This window comes from Lacerta agilis, chromosome 9, assembly GCF_009819535.1.
Source record: "Lacerta agilis isolate rLacAgi1 chromosome 9, rLacAgi1.pri, whole genome shotgun sequence".
Lineage (NCBI taxonomy): Eukaryota > Metazoa > Chordata > Lepidosauria > Squamata > Lacertidae > Lacerta > Lacerta agilis.
The window spans coordinates 39,594,914-39,613,668 of record NC_046320.1 but is presented as its reverse complement, the minus strand read 5'-3'; the positions used below and the strand labels follow the sequence as shown (position 1 = coordinate 39,613,668).

At 43.9% G+C, this 18,755-nt stretch overlaps 1 protein-coding gene across 2 annotated transcripts; it reads left to right on the top strand.

Moving 5' to 3' along the window:
- The first annotated feature begins 2,943 nt into the window (after positions 1 to 2,943).
- ZNF330 (zinc finger protein 330) lies at positions 2,944 to 17,512 on the top strand. Of its 2 annotated transcripts, XM_033159993.1 has the most exons (11): positions 2,944 to 3,018; positions 5,863 to 5,932; positions 7,695 to 7,824; positions 8,385 to 8,404; positions 8,506 to 8,576; positions 9,633 to 9,712; positions 11,408 to 11,534; positions 12,583 to 12,687; positions 13,915 to 13,961; positions 15,176 to 15,293; positions 16,411 to 17,512. In XM_033159993.1, exons 3-11 carry the CDS (start codon positions 7,705 to 7,707, stop codon positions 16,659 to 16,661), a joined length of 939 nt encoding a protein of 312 aa, XP_033015884.1. In that variant the 5' UTR covers positions 2,944 to 3,018; positions 5,863 to 5,932; positions 7,695 to 7,704; the 3' UTR covers positions 16,662 to 17,512. The 2 variants fall into 2 exon arrangements, with proteins under 2 accessions (XP_033015884.1, XP_033015885.1); XM_033159994.1 differs by lacking the exon at positions 5,863 to 5,932.
- The last annotated feature ends 1,243 nt before the right edge of the window (positions 17,513 to 18,755 follow it).

Sequence of the window (18,755 nt, the reverse complement as noted above, 5' to 3'; positions counted from 1 at the left end):
CAGGCAACTCTCATTTGCTTACATCCACTTAATGGGTGCCTTTTGCTGTATAGTAAGTAAAACAGGCTATTGGCACCAATTGTTTAGAAATGTGTAGCCTGAGATTCTCTGCTCTATTTGCTTTTGTGCTGCAGTACCTGGACCAACAGATAAATTGCCTTGGTCAAAGAGACCTAACCACAGTCAAATAGTGCCATAGCTTTTAAGGTCACTTGCTGAAAAGCAAATTACATTTGATGGATGCTGCTTCAAAGGTCAGTTAGTAAGGTAGTCAGCACCTGTTTTATAGTGCAATTCCCTGGACCCAAGCTTATTGAACGCTGAAAGATGCACTGCTGTAAATGAAGATAATCATAGGTTTTGTTTAGAAAGAAAGAGAAGTAAACTTGGTTTAAAAGCATTACAGTTGAGGCTAACAGTTGTCCCCCCCCTTTTTTAAACAAACAAACAAACCTGAAGCTTACTGAGACTATTGTAATGGATTTTTTAAAAAATGTTTGAGAGAATTTACAGGGATAAGCATTAATGATACCGCATTATCACCCAATTATATTAGGGTCAATCTGCCCTGCCAGGCATTGACCTGCATATAAGCGAGCTTTCATTTGAAAACATGACATTCAATAGTAGAAATACTTCTCAGGTTAAGTACTGGTGTAAAAATAAAATAATCTATAAATAATATTGTGTGCATTTGGTGTGACTGCTGTATTACCACTTGGGGGCAAAATCTATATGCAAAGAAGCTCAGCTTTCTTTTTCCTTTATTCCAAAAAAGTGTTTTTTTTTCACTTCCCACATTTAAGAAGAAAACTTCAGAAAAACAAAGATCGTATCTGGAGGAAGCTCAAAGCTTAGCAAGTAGAAAGAGGGATTCGTTATCTCAGACTGCATCTTCAATTCCATGCACACATGTGTATCCTTCTCTTGAGGTTACCTTTTCTTGTCCTATTGGCCATGCTGCAGTTTCAATTCCTAACTTTGCTCTTTCTTTTATCTTCTGCCATGCATCTTTTTGTAAATAAATTCTAAATTCTTTGAAAATGATTACTTTAGAGGCAGAGGAATTAATATGAAGTACATACATGCAAGTGAACTTTCTATAATTCTGGATGCTTTATCGATTAAGAAAATTTATTTAATTGCTTTAACTGTTGTGGAAATATGTAAATTATCTGCATAGGCCTGTCAGAATAAAAAGTTTTCAGCAAGTGTTTAAAAGCTGCAGCAGAAGGTGTCTGTTGAATTTCTATTTGCTGAGTATAGTGGTACCCTGTGTTATGCATACGATCCGTTCCAGGTCGCGCTACGTAACACGGGCATGCGTAACACGAACCCCCCCAAAAGAAAAACCCTGGAAGTAGCGCAATTTGAGAAGCATTCTGTGCATCCGGGCGTCACACGCGCACCGGAAATGCTTCCGGGTTGCGGGCATTCTTAACTCGAACACCCGCAACCCAGGGTGTGCGTAACCCACGGGGTTCCACTGTATTCCACAGTTATGGATAGATAACACCATAAGGCTTGGATTTGTGTTGTTGTCAGATGAGCATCAGGAGGAATGCGGTGGCGTTGTGGTCTAAACCACAGAGCCTAGGGCTTGCCGATCAGAAGGTTGTCAGTTTGAATCCCCGTGACAAGGTAAGCTTCCATTGTTCAGTCCCAGTTCCTGCCCACCTAGCAGTTTGAAAGCACGTCAAAGTGCAAGTAGATAAATAGGTACCGCTCCAGCGGGAAGGTAAACGGTGTTTCCGTGTTCTGCTCTGGTTCGTCAGAAGTGGCTTAGTCATGCTGGCCACATGACCTGGAAGCTGTCTGAGGACAAACACCGGCTCCCTCGGCCTATAGAGCAAGATGAGCACACAACTCCAGAGTCGTCCGCGACTGGACCTAATGGTCAGGGGTACTTTTACCTTTACAGATGAGCATCAAAACCCAGCAAAAACTCAGCAACAACTCTTAATGATCTGTTACTGACTTGGGATATAAGGGTTAAAGTGATCACTGAGGTGTCACTGCCTCTCAACCTAACCTACCTCATAGGGTTGTTGGGGTTAACTGAGAATGAAGACCATCCTCAGTACACCACCTTGAGCTCTTTGGAGAAATAAGTGGGACATGCAATAAATAAATGAATAGAAAAAAAAAAACAGTTTCCCACTCCTTGGTGAGCACCAGAGGTTTGGGACTGCATCAACCCACCAGTATGACCAATGAGCATGGACGATATAAATTAGAATCCAAAACATCTGGAGGGCACCCGGTTGGAGAAGTCTGAACGATAAGCAAAGCAGCAGGCCTGCTTGCCCATTTTACAACACCCCGCAATCGGGATGATGATGATGAAGAGTAGTAGTAGTAGAAGTAGTAGTAAACTGGGCTATCTGGCTATTTTTAAAAATATTGTCCGCTTCAAAGCAGAACAAATCACCGTATTGGTCTGGAAAGATAAGAACAAAATGCAGCCTATGCATGCTTATCTCGGAGTAAGCCCCATTGTGCACAGTGGCGCCTCCTTCCGAGTAAACATGCATGGGGCTAGAGACTGTTTTCCTTCCTTCCTTGACACCGACTGATGCCTACGTGGCCATGATCTGACGTGCTATTTTCTCTCTCCCCGCCCCCCCGCCACCTGCATCATCCCGACTGCAGCTAAGCGGTGCATATAATTAAAAAGGAATAAACAATTGAGTTCTGACGAGGAGGAGTGGGGGGGGGTGTTCAGGAAGAGGGCGACAGCTGGAAGGCGCATTGGGCGTGCTGGGTGTTTGCAAGGTCTCCGCTGCTTGTAAATCCTCCCGGGAACCTGGACGAGGAGGGGAATCCCTCCCCAACTAAGGGCAAGATGAAGGCGATGTCGCTTCACGGGCTGTCTCCCACTGAGCATGCTCACCCTCCGCCAGGCATGCTCAGTCGCCGCGGCGAGGCAGGAGTGTCCCCCCCCCCCCCGCGGAGCAAGCAGTTGGGACGCCGGCTTTCTCCTTCCTGCCTCGTTAGCGGCCGGCGAAGCAACTTTAGGTGAGCGGGAGGGGGAAAGTCCGGAACCACCGGGCGGGCCCTGTTGCGAGCAAGTGGATCTGCGAGGAATGGGGTGGGATGCTGGGCTGCCAGACCCCTGTTCCTGCAATAGGTAGATGCAGACAGGGATGGGGGCGAGAAAGGGACGTGGGGTTGCCCACCTCCCCCCCCCCTTGATCGGGAGGGGCGATAGCAATAAGGCGTCTCTATCACGAGGTTGGGGGGGCCGGGGAGGGGAGCGATTGCCATTAGCCTCGCAGCTGCTCCAGAGTTTTGGGGTTGTTTGCTGCAATGTGGCTGCTGGCAAGCAGTTCCCAGGGAAATTTGTTTCAACTTTCCCCGTTTCCTCTTTCACACCACCGCCCCACTTTTCTGAGAGTTTCCAGAAGTTGGGTGCTGGCTTCCACCCCGCCCCACTCCCCAGCTTCCAATTCTGTGCTTGCTTAGGCTAGCTGTACCTGTGAACTAGGCCTTAAAGAAGCCTCCAGATCAGTGTTTCCCAAACTTGGGTCTCCCAACTGGGTTGTGTGTTGTTGTTGTTTTTTGGACTACATCTCCCATCATCCCTAGCTAACAGGACCAGTGGTCAGGGATGATGGGAATTGCAGTCTGAAAAAAAGCTGCAGCCCCCCAACAACACCCATATGTGCCTTAAAAGATACAAATGGAAACCTTTCCTGAGAATTCTTGGCTGCATCTGGGGATAGTCCTTTATTCCTGTGATATTAGCAAAGCTGCACTCCCGAGCCTGCTTCTGAGCTAACAAGGGAGTGAAAGGTGACAGGCAACTCAAGAGCTAGCTGTTCCCTTGAAGTCCAACAATTTTGCTCAGGTTTTCGTAAATGACGCTAACACGGTTAGTATTGCTGTTGCTACCCTGTGATTGAAAGTGGGGAATCACAAATACAGCAGTGCAGGAAAACCCTTGCACTTCAACCCATTCGCTCTTGAGGCAATGACTCTTGCTTGACAAATTTTGAAAGACAAAAATATCTGCACTGGGGGAGGTTGTACCAGTAAACATATAACTCTGGGGGGTTTCAGATTTTTATGTAAAACTGCTTTGTCAGGTTCATCTGAAAAGAGATATATACAGTAAATACCTCAAAATGAATGACCGAATACATTCTTGGTGAGTTTACATTGGTTGTAGTTAAGCACTATAAAGTGGTTACTGAAGTTTTAGGGTTAGGGACACCGAAAACTGCCAGTGTGGCATCTGAGGAGGATCTTGAGGGTGTGCACTGGCCTTAAGAGTTGCCTTGTGTCTGTATATTTTTTTATTTTTAAATCTGGTCTGTTTCTGAATCACTGTCTCCTCTGCTCCAGTCTCTGTGTTGGGTTCCATGGCACTCTATGTAAAACTTATCTCTCCCATTGCCAATAATGGGCACTCTAAAAATGGCTACAATCCCCTGACTTTTGTTGGAAGCAGATGAAATTTACAGACACTGGATAAAACGTATTCAAGGGTGGATTAAGCCTTTCAAATTGCAGACAAATAGGCCTAGGAACTCTGGTGGGGGAACATTCTTCTGCAATCCATATTAGGGCAATGCATTGATTAGGAGAAAAGGACTTAAGCCTCCATTTTGGCTTCACATTTTGGAGGAGGGTGGGAAGCACCTTCTTGCGTTTTTTCATTAAGAGGTGAGTGAGTGCTGTGTATTCTTGCTTGTGCATTTAAAAAACCTTTCTGTTGGTGGTTATGTCCTCTGAAATAGGCTGTACAGATCCCTGATAGGCCTCACAACATGAGACTGACTAGGACACTGCCTTGAAGATCTTTGTTGTTTGCTAAAGCAGAACAACATAGAATTATTTTTTTAAAGCACATCTTAATTTAAGCACATCTTTAAAAACCATTCACTGTTGTGCTTTGTGAAAAAATAATGCAGAGCTCTTTGTTACTACTCCACAGGCAACCTTTTAATTAGCCTCACTTCATGCAAAGTCCATGGAACTAGGGAAACATTGAGACATAGGAAAACATAGAGTTACAATGTGCAGAAAATTATAGAGCTACAAAGTTCAGAAAAACAAAGTGACATGGCTTTGTGGAGCCCCTGTCTTATGTACATGTGTGTTGATGTCATACTTTGACAGGGGAAGCCCCCTAAACAGTGTTAGAATTCTCCCGGATGCCAGGTCCAGTTGCGACCATGTGGACATCCTTGGATGCTAGGATGGTGACAGACACCTCCATTGTGCTGACGATCTACACAATTCATTTACAGCTTTTTAATCTTGGAGGGGCAGGGGAAGGCACCTCCTAGAACAGGCATAGGCAAACTCGGCCCTCCAGATGGTCTGGGACTACAACTCCCATCATCCCTGACCACTGGTCCTGTTAGCTAGGGATGATGGGAATTGTAGTCCCAAAACATCTGGAGGGCCGAGTTTGCCTATGCCTGTCCTAGAAACTCCATTGTAGCGACCATGACCTAGGTTTAACATGCCATTTGGCAAATAGCTTTTGTATCTGAGTTTCTAACACAGCCCTTAAATCACTACAGTTTGCCTCATTGTTAAGCCTCCACACCCCTAGTATATATCCATAATGGTTAGCAGCCATTGGTAGCATTTTCATCCATGAATTTGCCTAATCCCCTTTTAAAACTGTTTAAGTTGGTGGCCATGACCACATCTTTTGGTACTGAATTCCACAACTACTCTCTGCATGCAGAAGGACTTCCCTTGGCCTGTTCTGAATTTCCCACCATTTCAGGGGGGGACGGGGACGACATTTTCCCTATCTACATCCTCTAGTCTATGCCATGCTTCCCTTCCCCTTATCCTTGTCTTTTCACAAAATTAAAAAGCCGTTGTAACCTTTCCTTACAGGGGAGTTGCTTCAACCTTTTTGGTTGTCATTTTCTGCATCTTTTTCATCTCTGCAATATCCTTTTTTGAGGTATGTTGACCGGGGCATTTTTATTTCTTGCCCCTTTCCTAATTATCCTAAACACAGATTTGGGGTGAAATGAGAATCTTAGACAATTTTAAGGTAGAGTTATACAATGGGTATATAGCACTTCGCACAATAATTGATCGATAGCTATCAGCTGATGAAGTAACTGTTCCAGTCCCCCCATGTAGCCAATGCAGTATAATTCTGCATTATTATTATTTTAGATTCTGTGTGTTTGGTGCCCTCCAATATTTTACATAAACGATTCCAGCAGCTGCCAATATTTTACATGAATGACTTGAGTAGCTGCTGTCATATAACTAAAAGTTCGTAATACGGGTCCAATCCCCTGAGTATGTGACGGAAGGAATAATTTTAGGTGGTAGCATTGCTTACGACCAATATGCTCTTGACATTTTTTGAAGCATCCAGTTTTTCCACAAATTGCTATTACAGTGCTTCAAGGTGTGTAATAAATGCCTAGAATGATATGTATAAATACCAAAGATTGAAGTTCTTATTGCTAAATTGACATTAAGCAGGAAGAAAACCTAGTTTATAATGTGATATTGGGTATTCAGTGTCATAGATGTCAGTCTACAGAATAATGATTGTTGCCAGCAGGCAGCTTGGTATGCAATTCTGAATATAAAATATGACTTTTTAATGCAATTTAAACACTGTATAGAAGGCTAACCAGCTTATATGAGTTCCCCACATTAATAATAAGAAAAAAATATATATCTTTCTTTAGTACGATATGCATCATTCCCTTTCGATCTAATTTTTTAAAAACTAGCTTAAAATTCTTTTTTTATAATTAAGACTTCTCTCCGCTTGGGACTCCCAGCAACTTACAATGTATAACCCACAGGCTATCACTTGACTCACACTGTCCCATTCCAGCTTCTGTGGGAATGCAATATCACCATGGGGCAGACACTCATGAGCCAGTTGTTCATGGGGAAATACTTGTTGGGGAGCGAGGGAAAAACCTTACTCTGCTGGTTACAAGTGATGGGTTGCTGCCTTAGAGAACTAGGCAAAAGAAAGGGTGATGACCAAGTGTTCCTTTGGTATCAAACTCCAGGTTAAGCCTGCTGCTTTGTAGCTCTTGTCAGCCACTCTACCTGTATCACAGTCATACCTTGGAAGTCTAACAGAATCCATTCCAGAAGTCCGTTCGAATTCCAAAACATTCAAAAACCAAGTCGTGGCTTCTCATTGGCTGCAGGAAGCTCCTGCAGCCAATCAGAAGCTGTGGAAGCCCCATTGGACATTCGGGTTCCAAAAGAATGTTTGCAAACCGGAACAATCACTTCTGAGTTTGCGCCGTTCGGGAGCCAAAACGTACAAGTCCCAGGGCGTTCGACAACCAAGGTACGACTGTAGTTTTCATTCTGTATTTTTTATTCTTTCTAGGTGTAGCTATTCTGTGTTGAGTAGCTAGTTTGGGAACTTTGAAGCAGGGGTGGCTAACCAGATGTTGTTGGACTCCCAACTCCTATCATCCCCAGTTGGCCTAGCCAGTGGTCAGAGATGATGCAAGATGTAGCCTATCAGCACCTGGAGGGCAAGTGGTCGGTCACCCCTTCTCTAAAGTGATTAGAGCTGCTAATGCGTGTTTATGAGCACATTCGAAAGTAATAATAATAATCTGGAAGGGAGGAATATGTCACGATTTTAAAAATTAGGTTTAGCATCCATTTTAGAGGACACCAGTCACTCTTCGTCAAATGTTGATGAATAAAACATTGTCTCGCAGAAAGTGAAGAATGCCTAAAAAGAAGACGGGCGCTCGCAAGAAGGCCGAGAGCCGCAAAGAACGGGAGAAGCAGATAAGGGCTTCAAGAGGCAACATTGATTTGGCTAAACATCCCTGCAATGCTTCCATGGTAAATATCGAGATGTATTTCCGATATTGGCTTTAAAATTCTTTCTTCTCCTTTCCCAGTGAGAGGAGGGTGAGATTGACAGTGCTTTATCAGACTGAAACAAGCAAAACTAGATCCTAAGCATATAACCTTGAGATTTTGCAAAAATACACCAGATGTTATAAATCTTCTTAAACAATGAAATAATTCCCATCACGCGCACACACAGAGAGAGTGAAATTCTTCTTCAGCTCTTCTTCAAGTTGTCTGGTTTTCACAAAGGGGGAAGGCAGGGGAAGGGTAGAGGCAAGTATAAATAAGAGCTGGCTGTTGATCCAGGGCAAAGCTTTTTGAGCCCTCCTGGCGATACCGGAAGGACTTTATGTATACAAACACATGGGCATAGTCCACCTGCAGCACTGACTATTGCACCTTCATTGTGTTTTTGTATTTGCACGGGGCGGGGCACTCAAAGTGGGGAAAGGACCAACGAACTGTATTCAGGGCAAGTGAATTCACAAGTTTATAAACTCTGGATTTAAACGGGAACTCCTATAAATTAAGCTCTCTTTCTCTTACAGGAATGTGATAAATGTCAAAGGTAAATGCACACTCACTATTTCCTTTACATATAACATTTTTGGCACCATTTTATACGGACTTCGTTCATTTATACGTTTCACCCTTTTTTTATTCTGACAGACGGCAGAAAAATCGAGCTTTTTGTTACTTTTGTAGCTCTGTCCAGAAGCTGCCCATTTGCGCACAGTGCGGTAAGTCTTTCTCTTAATTATCTGTGATCCTACAATTGGTTTGTGGTTAGAATTTAATTTTTGCATTGTGGCCTGATTACACAAGCTAAGTCATATTTTGGCTCTGTTGGTGCCAGATGTGGCTGGATTTCAGTTTCCATCATCCCTGACCATTGGCAATGCTGGCTGGAGCTGGTGGGAGTAGCGACTCCAGCAATATCTGAAGGGACACAGGTTATTCACCCTCAGACGTGGCAGGAAAGTTATCTTATTTGGGCTCCTTCTGAGGCTGAAAACATTAGCTGCTTTTAGTTATCCAATCTAAACTATCAGCACCTTTAACCATGCAGCAAATTATTTTTAATAAAGCAGTTGTGAAAACTGCAGATGAAAGGGTCCATCTTTAGAAGAGGCAGCCTCTCTAGTGCAGGAACGTGGAACCTGCAGTCCTCCAGATGTTTCTGGACTCCGGAACCTTTGTCCCTCCAGATGATGTTGGACTTCCAATTCCCATGAGCCGCAGCAAGCGAGGTCAGTTTTCAATTGTGCAGCAATATCTGGAGGCAACAGGTTCCCCATCCCCCATCCATGATGAATAAAGAATGCCTCTTCTAAGATGGTGAACTATCTGAAAAAATAAATTATTTGGTTGTATCCAATAAGACTGTCATATTAGTGCAAAGACTTCAGTCTGCACAACAGGACTTCTTCTCCTTGCTCCACCAAATCTGCTCCAGAGGGTTGAGGGAAACCCACGAAAAATTGGCGAGTTGCATGCCAGTGGTAGAGGGGAGAAGAGGGAGAGAAAGTCTGGTCACATAGCCAGAAGTCCTTACAGGATGGTATTGCTGGATCCAACTCATTGTTTTGATCAGATGTGTGTTGATTTGAGCAATTTAAAATACCACAGTTTGCTCAGATCTCTTGGATGATAGCCCTTATTCTCACTCCCCCCCCCTTAGCTTGAAACACTTGTAAACACTGCAGGAGACAAATGCTATGGCTTTTTATGGAGCTTTAGTGTTGCTGAACACTCATGTGTGTATGTGTGTAATATTTCTTTTCCCTCTGTAATAGGAAAAACAAAATGCATGATGAAATCTTCCGACTGTGTCATAAAACATGCTGGTGTGTACAGCACTGGGCTTGCTATGGTGGTATGTATCTGGAAACAATAAATCAGTTTTAGGATATGTGATGAGTGCAGCTAAGGTTTGAAGAGATTACTTGCCTGACTGTGTTGTTGGGTCTTTTCTTGTTACCCAGTGGTGCAGCTCAGTAATTTTCGACCCTGGAGTGGTGAGTTGTGAAGCTCACATTGCTATTTCACATCCTTCCCCACTCCCTTACAATTCCGTGCATTACAGTGGTTTCTACATTCCTGATATACTGGAGCAAAAAGCCGAAATATTTTGCCAACCCTGGTAAATAAAAAGCAAACAAACTCACAAGCACACACAGTTTCACATTTTAAACTCATAGCACCATCGTGACTACAGCAATAAAATGAGCTTTGGTTCTGCTATCCTGAAGGTAAACATATGTATTTTGGAATAAGAATTAATTTTTTTTTTCCAAATTAGCAACCAGAACCTTCTGAATCCCAACTATAAAATAAGACAGGATGCTGATGTGGGAGTCTGTGCCCCTGCCCTCCATGGCCTTCTGTTAGGGGTGGTCATTTGGAGGCCCCTCGACTGCAGAGCACTGGATTTCAGTGTTGAGGTTCAGCTACTGTTACCTGTTTGGACTGCAGGAAAATGGTTAACATTTGCACAGATAGTTGTGCATGCTTACGCCCTTTTCAAATTAATAGGCATGACTATGCCTATCTGTAAGGCAGCTTGCAACCAAAGTCGTGAATATCCCAATCTTGGACTTCAGAGTCACACGTTTCAAGAGAGATAACACATTGCTTCCATGAAAGGTAACAATTGAGCCTGGAATTATGGGAAGGTGAACTAGTAATGCAAGATAAAAAACACTATTAGAGGAGAGGAAAACAAGATTATGCATTTTTAAAAATACCGTATTTACTCAAATCTAATGCTCACCGGGGGTTTTTTGGGCAAAATTACTACACGAAAATTAAGGTACATGTTTACATTCACCAGCAAATCCTTTTTTTGTTTTTTTTTGTTTCAAGGTTTTTTTTTGTTTCAAGGTTTTGAAAATTGAGGTGCATGTTAGATTTGATGGTGCATTAGACTCGAGTAAATACAGTATTTCTTTTGAAGTTCGACTTCCTTGTTTCTGCATGTTCTATGCTGTCATGAGCAAACTGCATAGCGCAAATCCTCTTGCAAATAATTATTTCTGAATACATTGCCTGGTATGAACATAATGGACAGCTCTGTTGTCCACACACGTGGCTTCCTGGATGAGACAGCGCAGCAAGAGCCAATTCATGGGGTGGGGGGTGGGGAGTAGCCAGTGGAATGCAGGCTGCTTGCATACCTTGGAACATCTTTTCCGGGTCTGTTGCATTCCTTAGCGAGGACTTCCAAGCAATTCTGGTTGCTGAGCATCATGCTGAGAGTAGTGTGTGGGATTAAAAAAGAAAACACAGAAAGAAAATCAATGGGATTCAATTTCCTGTAATGTACTTTAGGAATGGGCACTTAGCAGTCTTGCAAAAAAAAAAAGAAAGAAAGAAAAAAGAGCCCTGAGAATATGGAATGCGTTTGGGAGATGGATGGCAGCACTGAGCAAAATTGCCTTCCACTGTTTCAGAATGACTCCCTCCTGCTGCTGCTTGGAATGCATGCCTGGTCCTTCCTTGTTCAGCAGAGCTGGAGCTTATATAGAGGTCTGCCAAAGTCCATAGTAATGTGTGGGTTCTTCTTTTGCAGGGGGCCATATGTGATTTCTGTGAAGCTTGGGTTTGCCATGGCAGGAAATGCCTTAGCACCCATGCTTGTATCTGTCCTCTGGCCGACGCAGAGTGCATTGAATGCGAGAGAGGTGTCTGGGATCATGGTGAGTTGTTCACCAGTTAGAGGGGTGTGTTCCCTTGTTTCACTTGCATTTGGAAAGCTCTACAGTTACCAAAGGAAGGTGGCTACAGGGCTAGTTTCCTTGGCGTAGCAAGTCTTTATGAATTGAAAATAACTTCTCTAAAAGTAGAGAATCCTAAAATTGGAGGAGAGGCAGACCCATTCACATATCACTTTTCAGATGACACATGCAAGAAAACTATTACTCGTTCTATGTGTAGGAATTGAGGATGTGTGTTAAAGTTGTACTCTGGGTAGACTTGTTGAAATTGGTAGGCTTAAGTGCCTGTGACTTAGCTGGATATCCCTTGGGAGTATTTGCACAGGCTGTTTTGATTAGCTGCAGCTCATGATGCAATTTATCACGTGCACTCCCTCCCACTGACACATTATCTGTCCGAGAGTATATTACACAGGAGGGAAGTTTTCAAACTACCAAGGCAATTTGTGCTACTATTTATCATTATCCGCAGTCATAAAAGCCTGTGCTAAACCATCAACTCTGCAAAATTACAGTATCCTCTCGGGTTGTTGTGCATATCTCTTCCTTCCACTACCCCCACCACCACTCCAGTTGCAGGAAAAGGTGTTTCATTGGCTCTCTCCTCTTTATCTCTTTGGCTTAATAGTGTACCACCTTAGACTGCAATCCACCGAAAGCAGCAAGACATGTATAGAACTGAACTGTTAGTTTAGGCTATTTTTGAGGGGTGGGGGTGGGTGGCGATATAGCTGGAATATTTGGTTTAGGTGCTGCTGTGCAATAAAATCTCTTTTAATATGGCGGTCTCGTCATTCCGTGACCAAGCCATCTCAACCTAACCAGGAAAATGCGATTAGTATTATAAAACACCTTGTTTACACAAGTGGCTAGTACCACTGTAATCCACAGTATTTTTCTGTCTGGTGCAAGACAGGTCGGGTTTTCTTTCATTCCTAGAATTGATTCATGACATCTGCTTGTTTTTTGATGCTAGGGAGTGTGGGGACTGATTTTGATCTGTTACATTGTGTCTTGCTGAATCTTCTAGGAGGAAGAATATTCAGCTGCTGTTTTTGCCACAATTTTCTCTGCGAAGATGATCAGTTTGAACATCAGGCCAGCTGCCAAGTCCTGGAAGCCGAGACCTTTAAATGTAAGCTATATCCCTGAAAGTCTCCGTTATCCAGATAGTGGTTTAGTAGCGAATTTTAAGCCAGTGCCTTGTGGAATGTAGTTGGGAGGAGCAACCTTCCCCCAGCCCCATACCATGAGTAAGATGGGTCAGTGTTTTGCAGATGAAGTTCGGTACTGAACAGTGCCAGTACAGGGACTAGTTGTGCTGTGTCCCTTTCACAAGCCCAGGGTGTGCACCACTAGGCCCTGTATACCTGAAGGAGTGACCCCACGCCCATCATTTAGCCCAAACCCTGAGATCCAGCTCTGAGGGTCTTCTGGTAGCTTCCTCACTGTGAGAAGTAAAGTTACAGGGAACCAGGCAAAGGGCCGTCTCAGTAGTGGCGACTGCCTTGTGGAACACCCTCCCATCAGGTGTCAAGCAGGTAAACCACTACAGACGGCGACTATTTTGAATTGGGGTTCTGTTCCTGGCCGCTGCGTGCATCAGTGGAGTGCACATAATAAGCACACCCCACCTCATTACGCCTCCATTCTGCCTTCTACCAGGCTGAAAAAGACCCGCGCATCGGTGATTGCACGCCAGTTAGATGTGCCTAAAATGGTCACTGCCTGTACATAACTTTCCAAAGACATGTGAAGTCAGCCCTGTATCAGGAAGTTTTTTTATGTTTGATGTTTTGCTCTGTTTTTATTACGTTGGAAATCTCCCAGAGTGTTTGGGGCAATCCAGGCAGATGGGCGGGTTATAAGTAATAAATGATTACTATTATAAATAATAAATGATTCTTCTTCTTGTTGTTGTTATAAGTAATAAATTATTGTTGTTATAGTTCAACAATAATGCCAGGTTTGTGATGTGCCTGAATTTTGCACTTTTCCTCCAGCATTATTACTTGTAAAGTCACCCACATTTTTTTGTTGTTGTTCAGTCTAGTTATTCTGCTCATCTTTGTTGTACAAGCTGTTGCTTCCAATCAAGAGGACTTCCTCTGCTTTCAGGAAGGGAGGAAGAGCAATGTTGGGCCCAAGCTCTGTAGGGACATCGTTAAAAATGTCTGTTCGCTTCTTTTTTTCGGCTGAGGCGGCGTGTTCATTTTCCTTGTACTTTAAAGAGGCGCAGTCATGGAAAGCCTGAGGCTACCCATTGAACTGAATAGTTGACCTTGGCTTACAAGGCAAAAGGAAAAGAGCAAAGCCATGAAATCTCATTATTCAAGCATGCCTTTTTTATCTTGCCTAATAGGTGTTTCCTGTAACCGACTTGGGCAGCATTCATGTCTCCGTTGTAAGGTAACAGCAAAAGCATTTAGAAAGTAGATGTATCGGGCTCACAGCTCTCATACATTTAAAGCTGCTGGCGGTTCTTGCCACGTCCTTCTCCACAATGCATCAAAAAACGTCTCCTGATTCCCACCCACCTCCCCAAAGAAGTTATCTGGGTCCTGTTCCCATCTCTCTTTGATTAATGTAACCTCCATGCTGTGTTCCTGGACACTTGGTGTTCCTTCCCTCCAGTCCTTCTAAACCCTAGTTGCTAAAATTGCCTTCCTTCGCTCATTGTTAACAGCCTCAGCACTGCTGCCACCTTTTCCCTCTGCTGGTTTCCTTTCATTCAAAATGCAAAAACGTTTCATCTTTGCCTGGCTGCCGTCTGCACCAGCCTGCTTCCGTGTGAAGCCGAGATAACATCTCATTACCCTGCACGATTTCTATATATCTGCTAATATTATCGTTCACGGGGTTCTGATGAATCATTTGCCCCAGGGGAGTGGGCCTCGTGGCCCCTCTCCCCAGACCGCTCCCTCTGGTGCGCCAGTGCTGTCTGTCACCTGGCTGAAATTGTGTCCTTGGACTGTATTAAAGCCTCTCGTTTGCCTTGATGAAAGATGGGGAATGTGTGTGTATGTGTGTGTGTGTGTGTAGAAAGCTCTTTGAGTTTTGAATGGCTGGCATGCAGCCTATTGTACAAAGGTGTGGGGCACATTCCTTGCCCCATTCACTTTTGCTTCTGGTCCTGCCCGCCACTGGCATGCAGCTGAGTCCAAAGATCCGTAGCCATGACAGAGAAGGGGTTTATAGGGATGAAGAGCCCAATTTCAGTTACTCCAACTTCCCCTGCAGTTGCTCACGGCTCTGTACAAGAGCTGGTTAAGTAGATTGGGAAGGGGCACAGCTGTCCTCACGGATTTATGCTGAGTCTTACATAGCCAGCTAGACTGAAATGTCTCCAGTTGCCCCACTCAAACAAATACTTAAGAGGAGGAACGATTCTTGTCTCCCCCTAATGTCATTAGCCAGCTTTTGTGCAGAAGGCGGGCTGCATATATTTTAGTGAATTAAGAAGATTCAAATGGAGCTTGCTAGATGGTAGTGGTATGTATCCCATCGCTACTCAACTTGGGCAGTCTGTTGTGTTTTTCTGTGGGGCTTCTTCTCTGATTGCAGTCTGTTCTCTTGTGATATATTTTGCATTTCCCCCTTTCTTTCTTTTATATAACCTGCAGGCTTGTTTCTGCGATGATCACGCACGGAGTAAGGTTTTCAAACAAGAGAAGGGAAGGGAGCCTCCCTGCCCTAAGTGTGGCCACGAAACGCAACAGACTAAGGACCTGAGCATGTCAAGTAAGTTTCCCTTTGGTAATGGGATTCTGAATTCCCCAGGCGCCAGGCATGTTTTGCGTGGATCCAGTTGCGGCCAGGTGGAGATCTCTGGATGCCGGCCTGGTGGCTGACATCTCCACCTGGCTGGCCCCTGCAGCTTTCTTAAGCAGGTAAGCAGAAGAGCTTGTGTATTGCATTAATCTCCCACATTTTTCTCCCAAGGAGTACATGGTTTACCTCCCTCCTCAGTTAATCCCTACAACAACCCTGTGAGGTAGGTTAAGAGGCTGTGACTGGCCCATGGCTAAGTGGGGATTTGAATCCTGATTGCCCAGGTCCTGTTCTGACACTTAACCACTACACTCCCATATGCTTCCCAGAGTACTTCTGCTATGGGGCAGCTATATTAATCATGTCACTTAGAGAAGCTTTTCTTGAAGCTTGAATTTGTTTTATTCTAGATTGTTTTATTTGATGTTTTAATGTGCTGTAAACCGTGCTGAGCTTTTTTGCATTAAAACATAAAGCAGTATATTAATTAATTTCAACACCCCACCACAATGGTGCCTAGACATTCCATTGTGGTGACCGTCACCTAGATTAAAGGTGCCATTTGGCAATTAGCTTATATACCTGAGTTTCTAACACTGGTAACCATTTCCACCTACAGTTACCCTTATCACCTGCAGCAAACCTCGTACTGGGAGGTCCATGTTCTTCCCCGTTCAAAAGGCTTGTCATGAAATCTGGTAGCATATTTTCGAATTCATGCAACGAGATGAGGATGGTTTCATCTCGGTCAGAAAGGGTGCAAACTGCAGAGAAGCTTCTGTGCCTCGTTTCACCAGGAACACTCTGGCTAACCAGAATGATCCTGTAAATGAGGAGGGGGACTAAAAATTGAAGAAGACAAAGAATGAATGAATGAATGAATGAATGAATGAATGAATTGGTTTCTTACGGATTTGCAATAATGCCTTACCTGCTTCTAGTGTTATTCGTCGGTGCAATCATGAGAATTGCACATGTGAAAATAGTTGTAAGGTAGAGTTGTTGGGGTTTTGCCTGAACTATTTAACAGCCACCTTCCTTGATGGGAAGTAAAACAAAGACAGGATGTTTTCTTCTCTTTCTGCAGCACGATCTCTGAGGTTTGGCCGACAGACAGGAGGCGAAGAGGCTGACGGGGCTTCTGGCTATGACGCCTATTGGAAGAACCTTTCAGCTGGCAAAGATGATGATTATGAAGCAGAGGATGATGATGAAGACGAGGAGGAGGAGGAAGGAGGGAGGGATTCGGAAACGGAGGCAACCGGTATGTTTGGTCACTTGAATTTAGGAAGGACCTATGCCAGCGGCTACGCACACTATGAGGAGGCTGATGACTAAGGCTGCTTTTGTAAGCACACTTTTAAGAGGCAGTAAGTCCCCTTTAACATAGTGGCCCTTAATTTCCGGGTAAACATGCTTAGCATCTGGCCATAAGCCCACATTTATGGTGGAGCTAGCATTTGAGAGGAACTCTTTGTGTGCTTAGTGAATTTTTATGTGTGGTGGCACTGGAATAACACAGCTAGGCTTTTCAAATAGCAAAGCTTACTAGGAACCAAAAGGAATGGAGCAATTTGCAGGAGATCAAGAAAAGATTTGTATGGCTAAAGATATTGGAAGACTTGGGAGAGTAAAGTGTGTGAGGGTTCACATTAGTTCAGGGAACTTGGAAATGAGGATGAGACCTAATGCTCTCTCTACAGCATAAGTTGGAAGTGTGGGAAGGCTGAGGTAATTTTTGTTTCCAGGCATTCTTCAGAAGCAAAGTTATTTTTCTTGAGTAATTTTGGGGGAGGGTTGTGTTACCATGTTTCATTAATTCATAAGTATTGGTGGCAGTGGGCATCAACTATTTTTATATATTGAAAGCTGTCTCCTAGGTTTTTCATAAATATTGATCTAGCTTGAGCACTTGGGGAAATGCTTGCTACAAGCTATTGTACTCTAAATATAAATTGAAAATAAAGTTACTTTGACATTTTGTGTAAGCAAGACTGATCAATATAGTCTCTTGTAATGCACTACTGGAGAATTGTCAGTTCCTGCCTTTTTGAACGGCCAGACATTAACTGTAGCGCTCGCAGCCACTTGCAGTGTGACCTAAATAAACTTTTGATCTTAGATTTGTCGCCATAAAAATGTCGCTCCATCCTCCTTGCCTAATAAAGTCCATCTCTCTCTCTCTTTCATCCTGAGTCCTTGTGTTTTGCTGCAGCAGAGGGAGGATGGTGTTGACAGATATAAGGTCAGAAAAAAGGGCATGGCCTCCAAAAACAGCCTCATAAAATCAGTGACATTGTCAGATCTATAGAAGAGAATGGCATCCCATCATGCTCTGGGGCCAGCTGCCCGCCCTGTGCAGCAGTGACATAGTGCCCCTTCTGGTAGGCCTTCTACCCTTCCAGGGCTTCACACTTCCAACAGTCCTGCTCTGTTACTGGTGCTGCCCCACCCCCCATGCTACTTTTAAGTCTAGTTTTTATCTACATAGTGTATGCCCCCGCACCCCTTCTTTTCTCTTCCTCCTTTGCTGTGTTCACTGTCAGCCACCATCACTCCCACCCAGCTGAAGGGATATGCTACACCCACTGGAAGGGGTCTGACCAGCTTCTCCACCTGCCCTTTTCGTTTCAACCAGAGGGCTTGGGAAAAGTTTGCCTTTTATTTGGTATGTATGCCCAGCACCTTATATGAAAATGTGGGGTAAAAATATTTACCGTATTTTTCTCTCCATAAGATACACTTTTTTCCTCCTAAAAAGTAAGGGGAAATATCTGTGCGTCCTGTGGAGCGAATGGTGGTCCCTGGAGCCGAATTGCCCAGGGGCCAAAAGCAGACAGTGCTTTTTTTTTTTTTACAAAGACAAAAGGGAGTGTTGAAAGGACCCCGCTCAGCAGCTGATCAGCAAGAGATCTGGAGAGAGATAAGAGTCCCTGGCTCCCTTTCGGCCCCGGCCCCTTGCCCAGGCCTCCATTGTTGAATGTGCTGCAGAGGGAGGTTGTTTGTTTCCCCAGTAACATGTGACTGGCTGATTAGATTATCTGTCTGGAACTGTAGAAATGGCTCCCTTAAGAAGCTGCAGAAATGTGAGTTGAACCCCATAAAAACAGGGCCTTTCCCTTTGCAAATAAGCTGCAAAACTTTGAGCTGATCCTCAAAAAAACAGGGCTTTTCCCTTTGCAATAAAAGCTGCACAAATTTGAGCTGATCCTCAAAAAAAACCAGGGCTTTTAGAGGAAAACCAGAAAAAAAAATTTTTTTCTTGTTTCCTCCTCTGAAAACGAGGTGTGCCCTATGGTCCGGTGCACCCTATGGAACAAAAAATACGGTAAGTGAAATAAGATGAGAGGAGTGGTGGACACTCCACCCAACCCAAAACATAAATCTGTTTTAGCTATTTCTATTATATGTAAGCTGCCTTGAGTCCTGGTC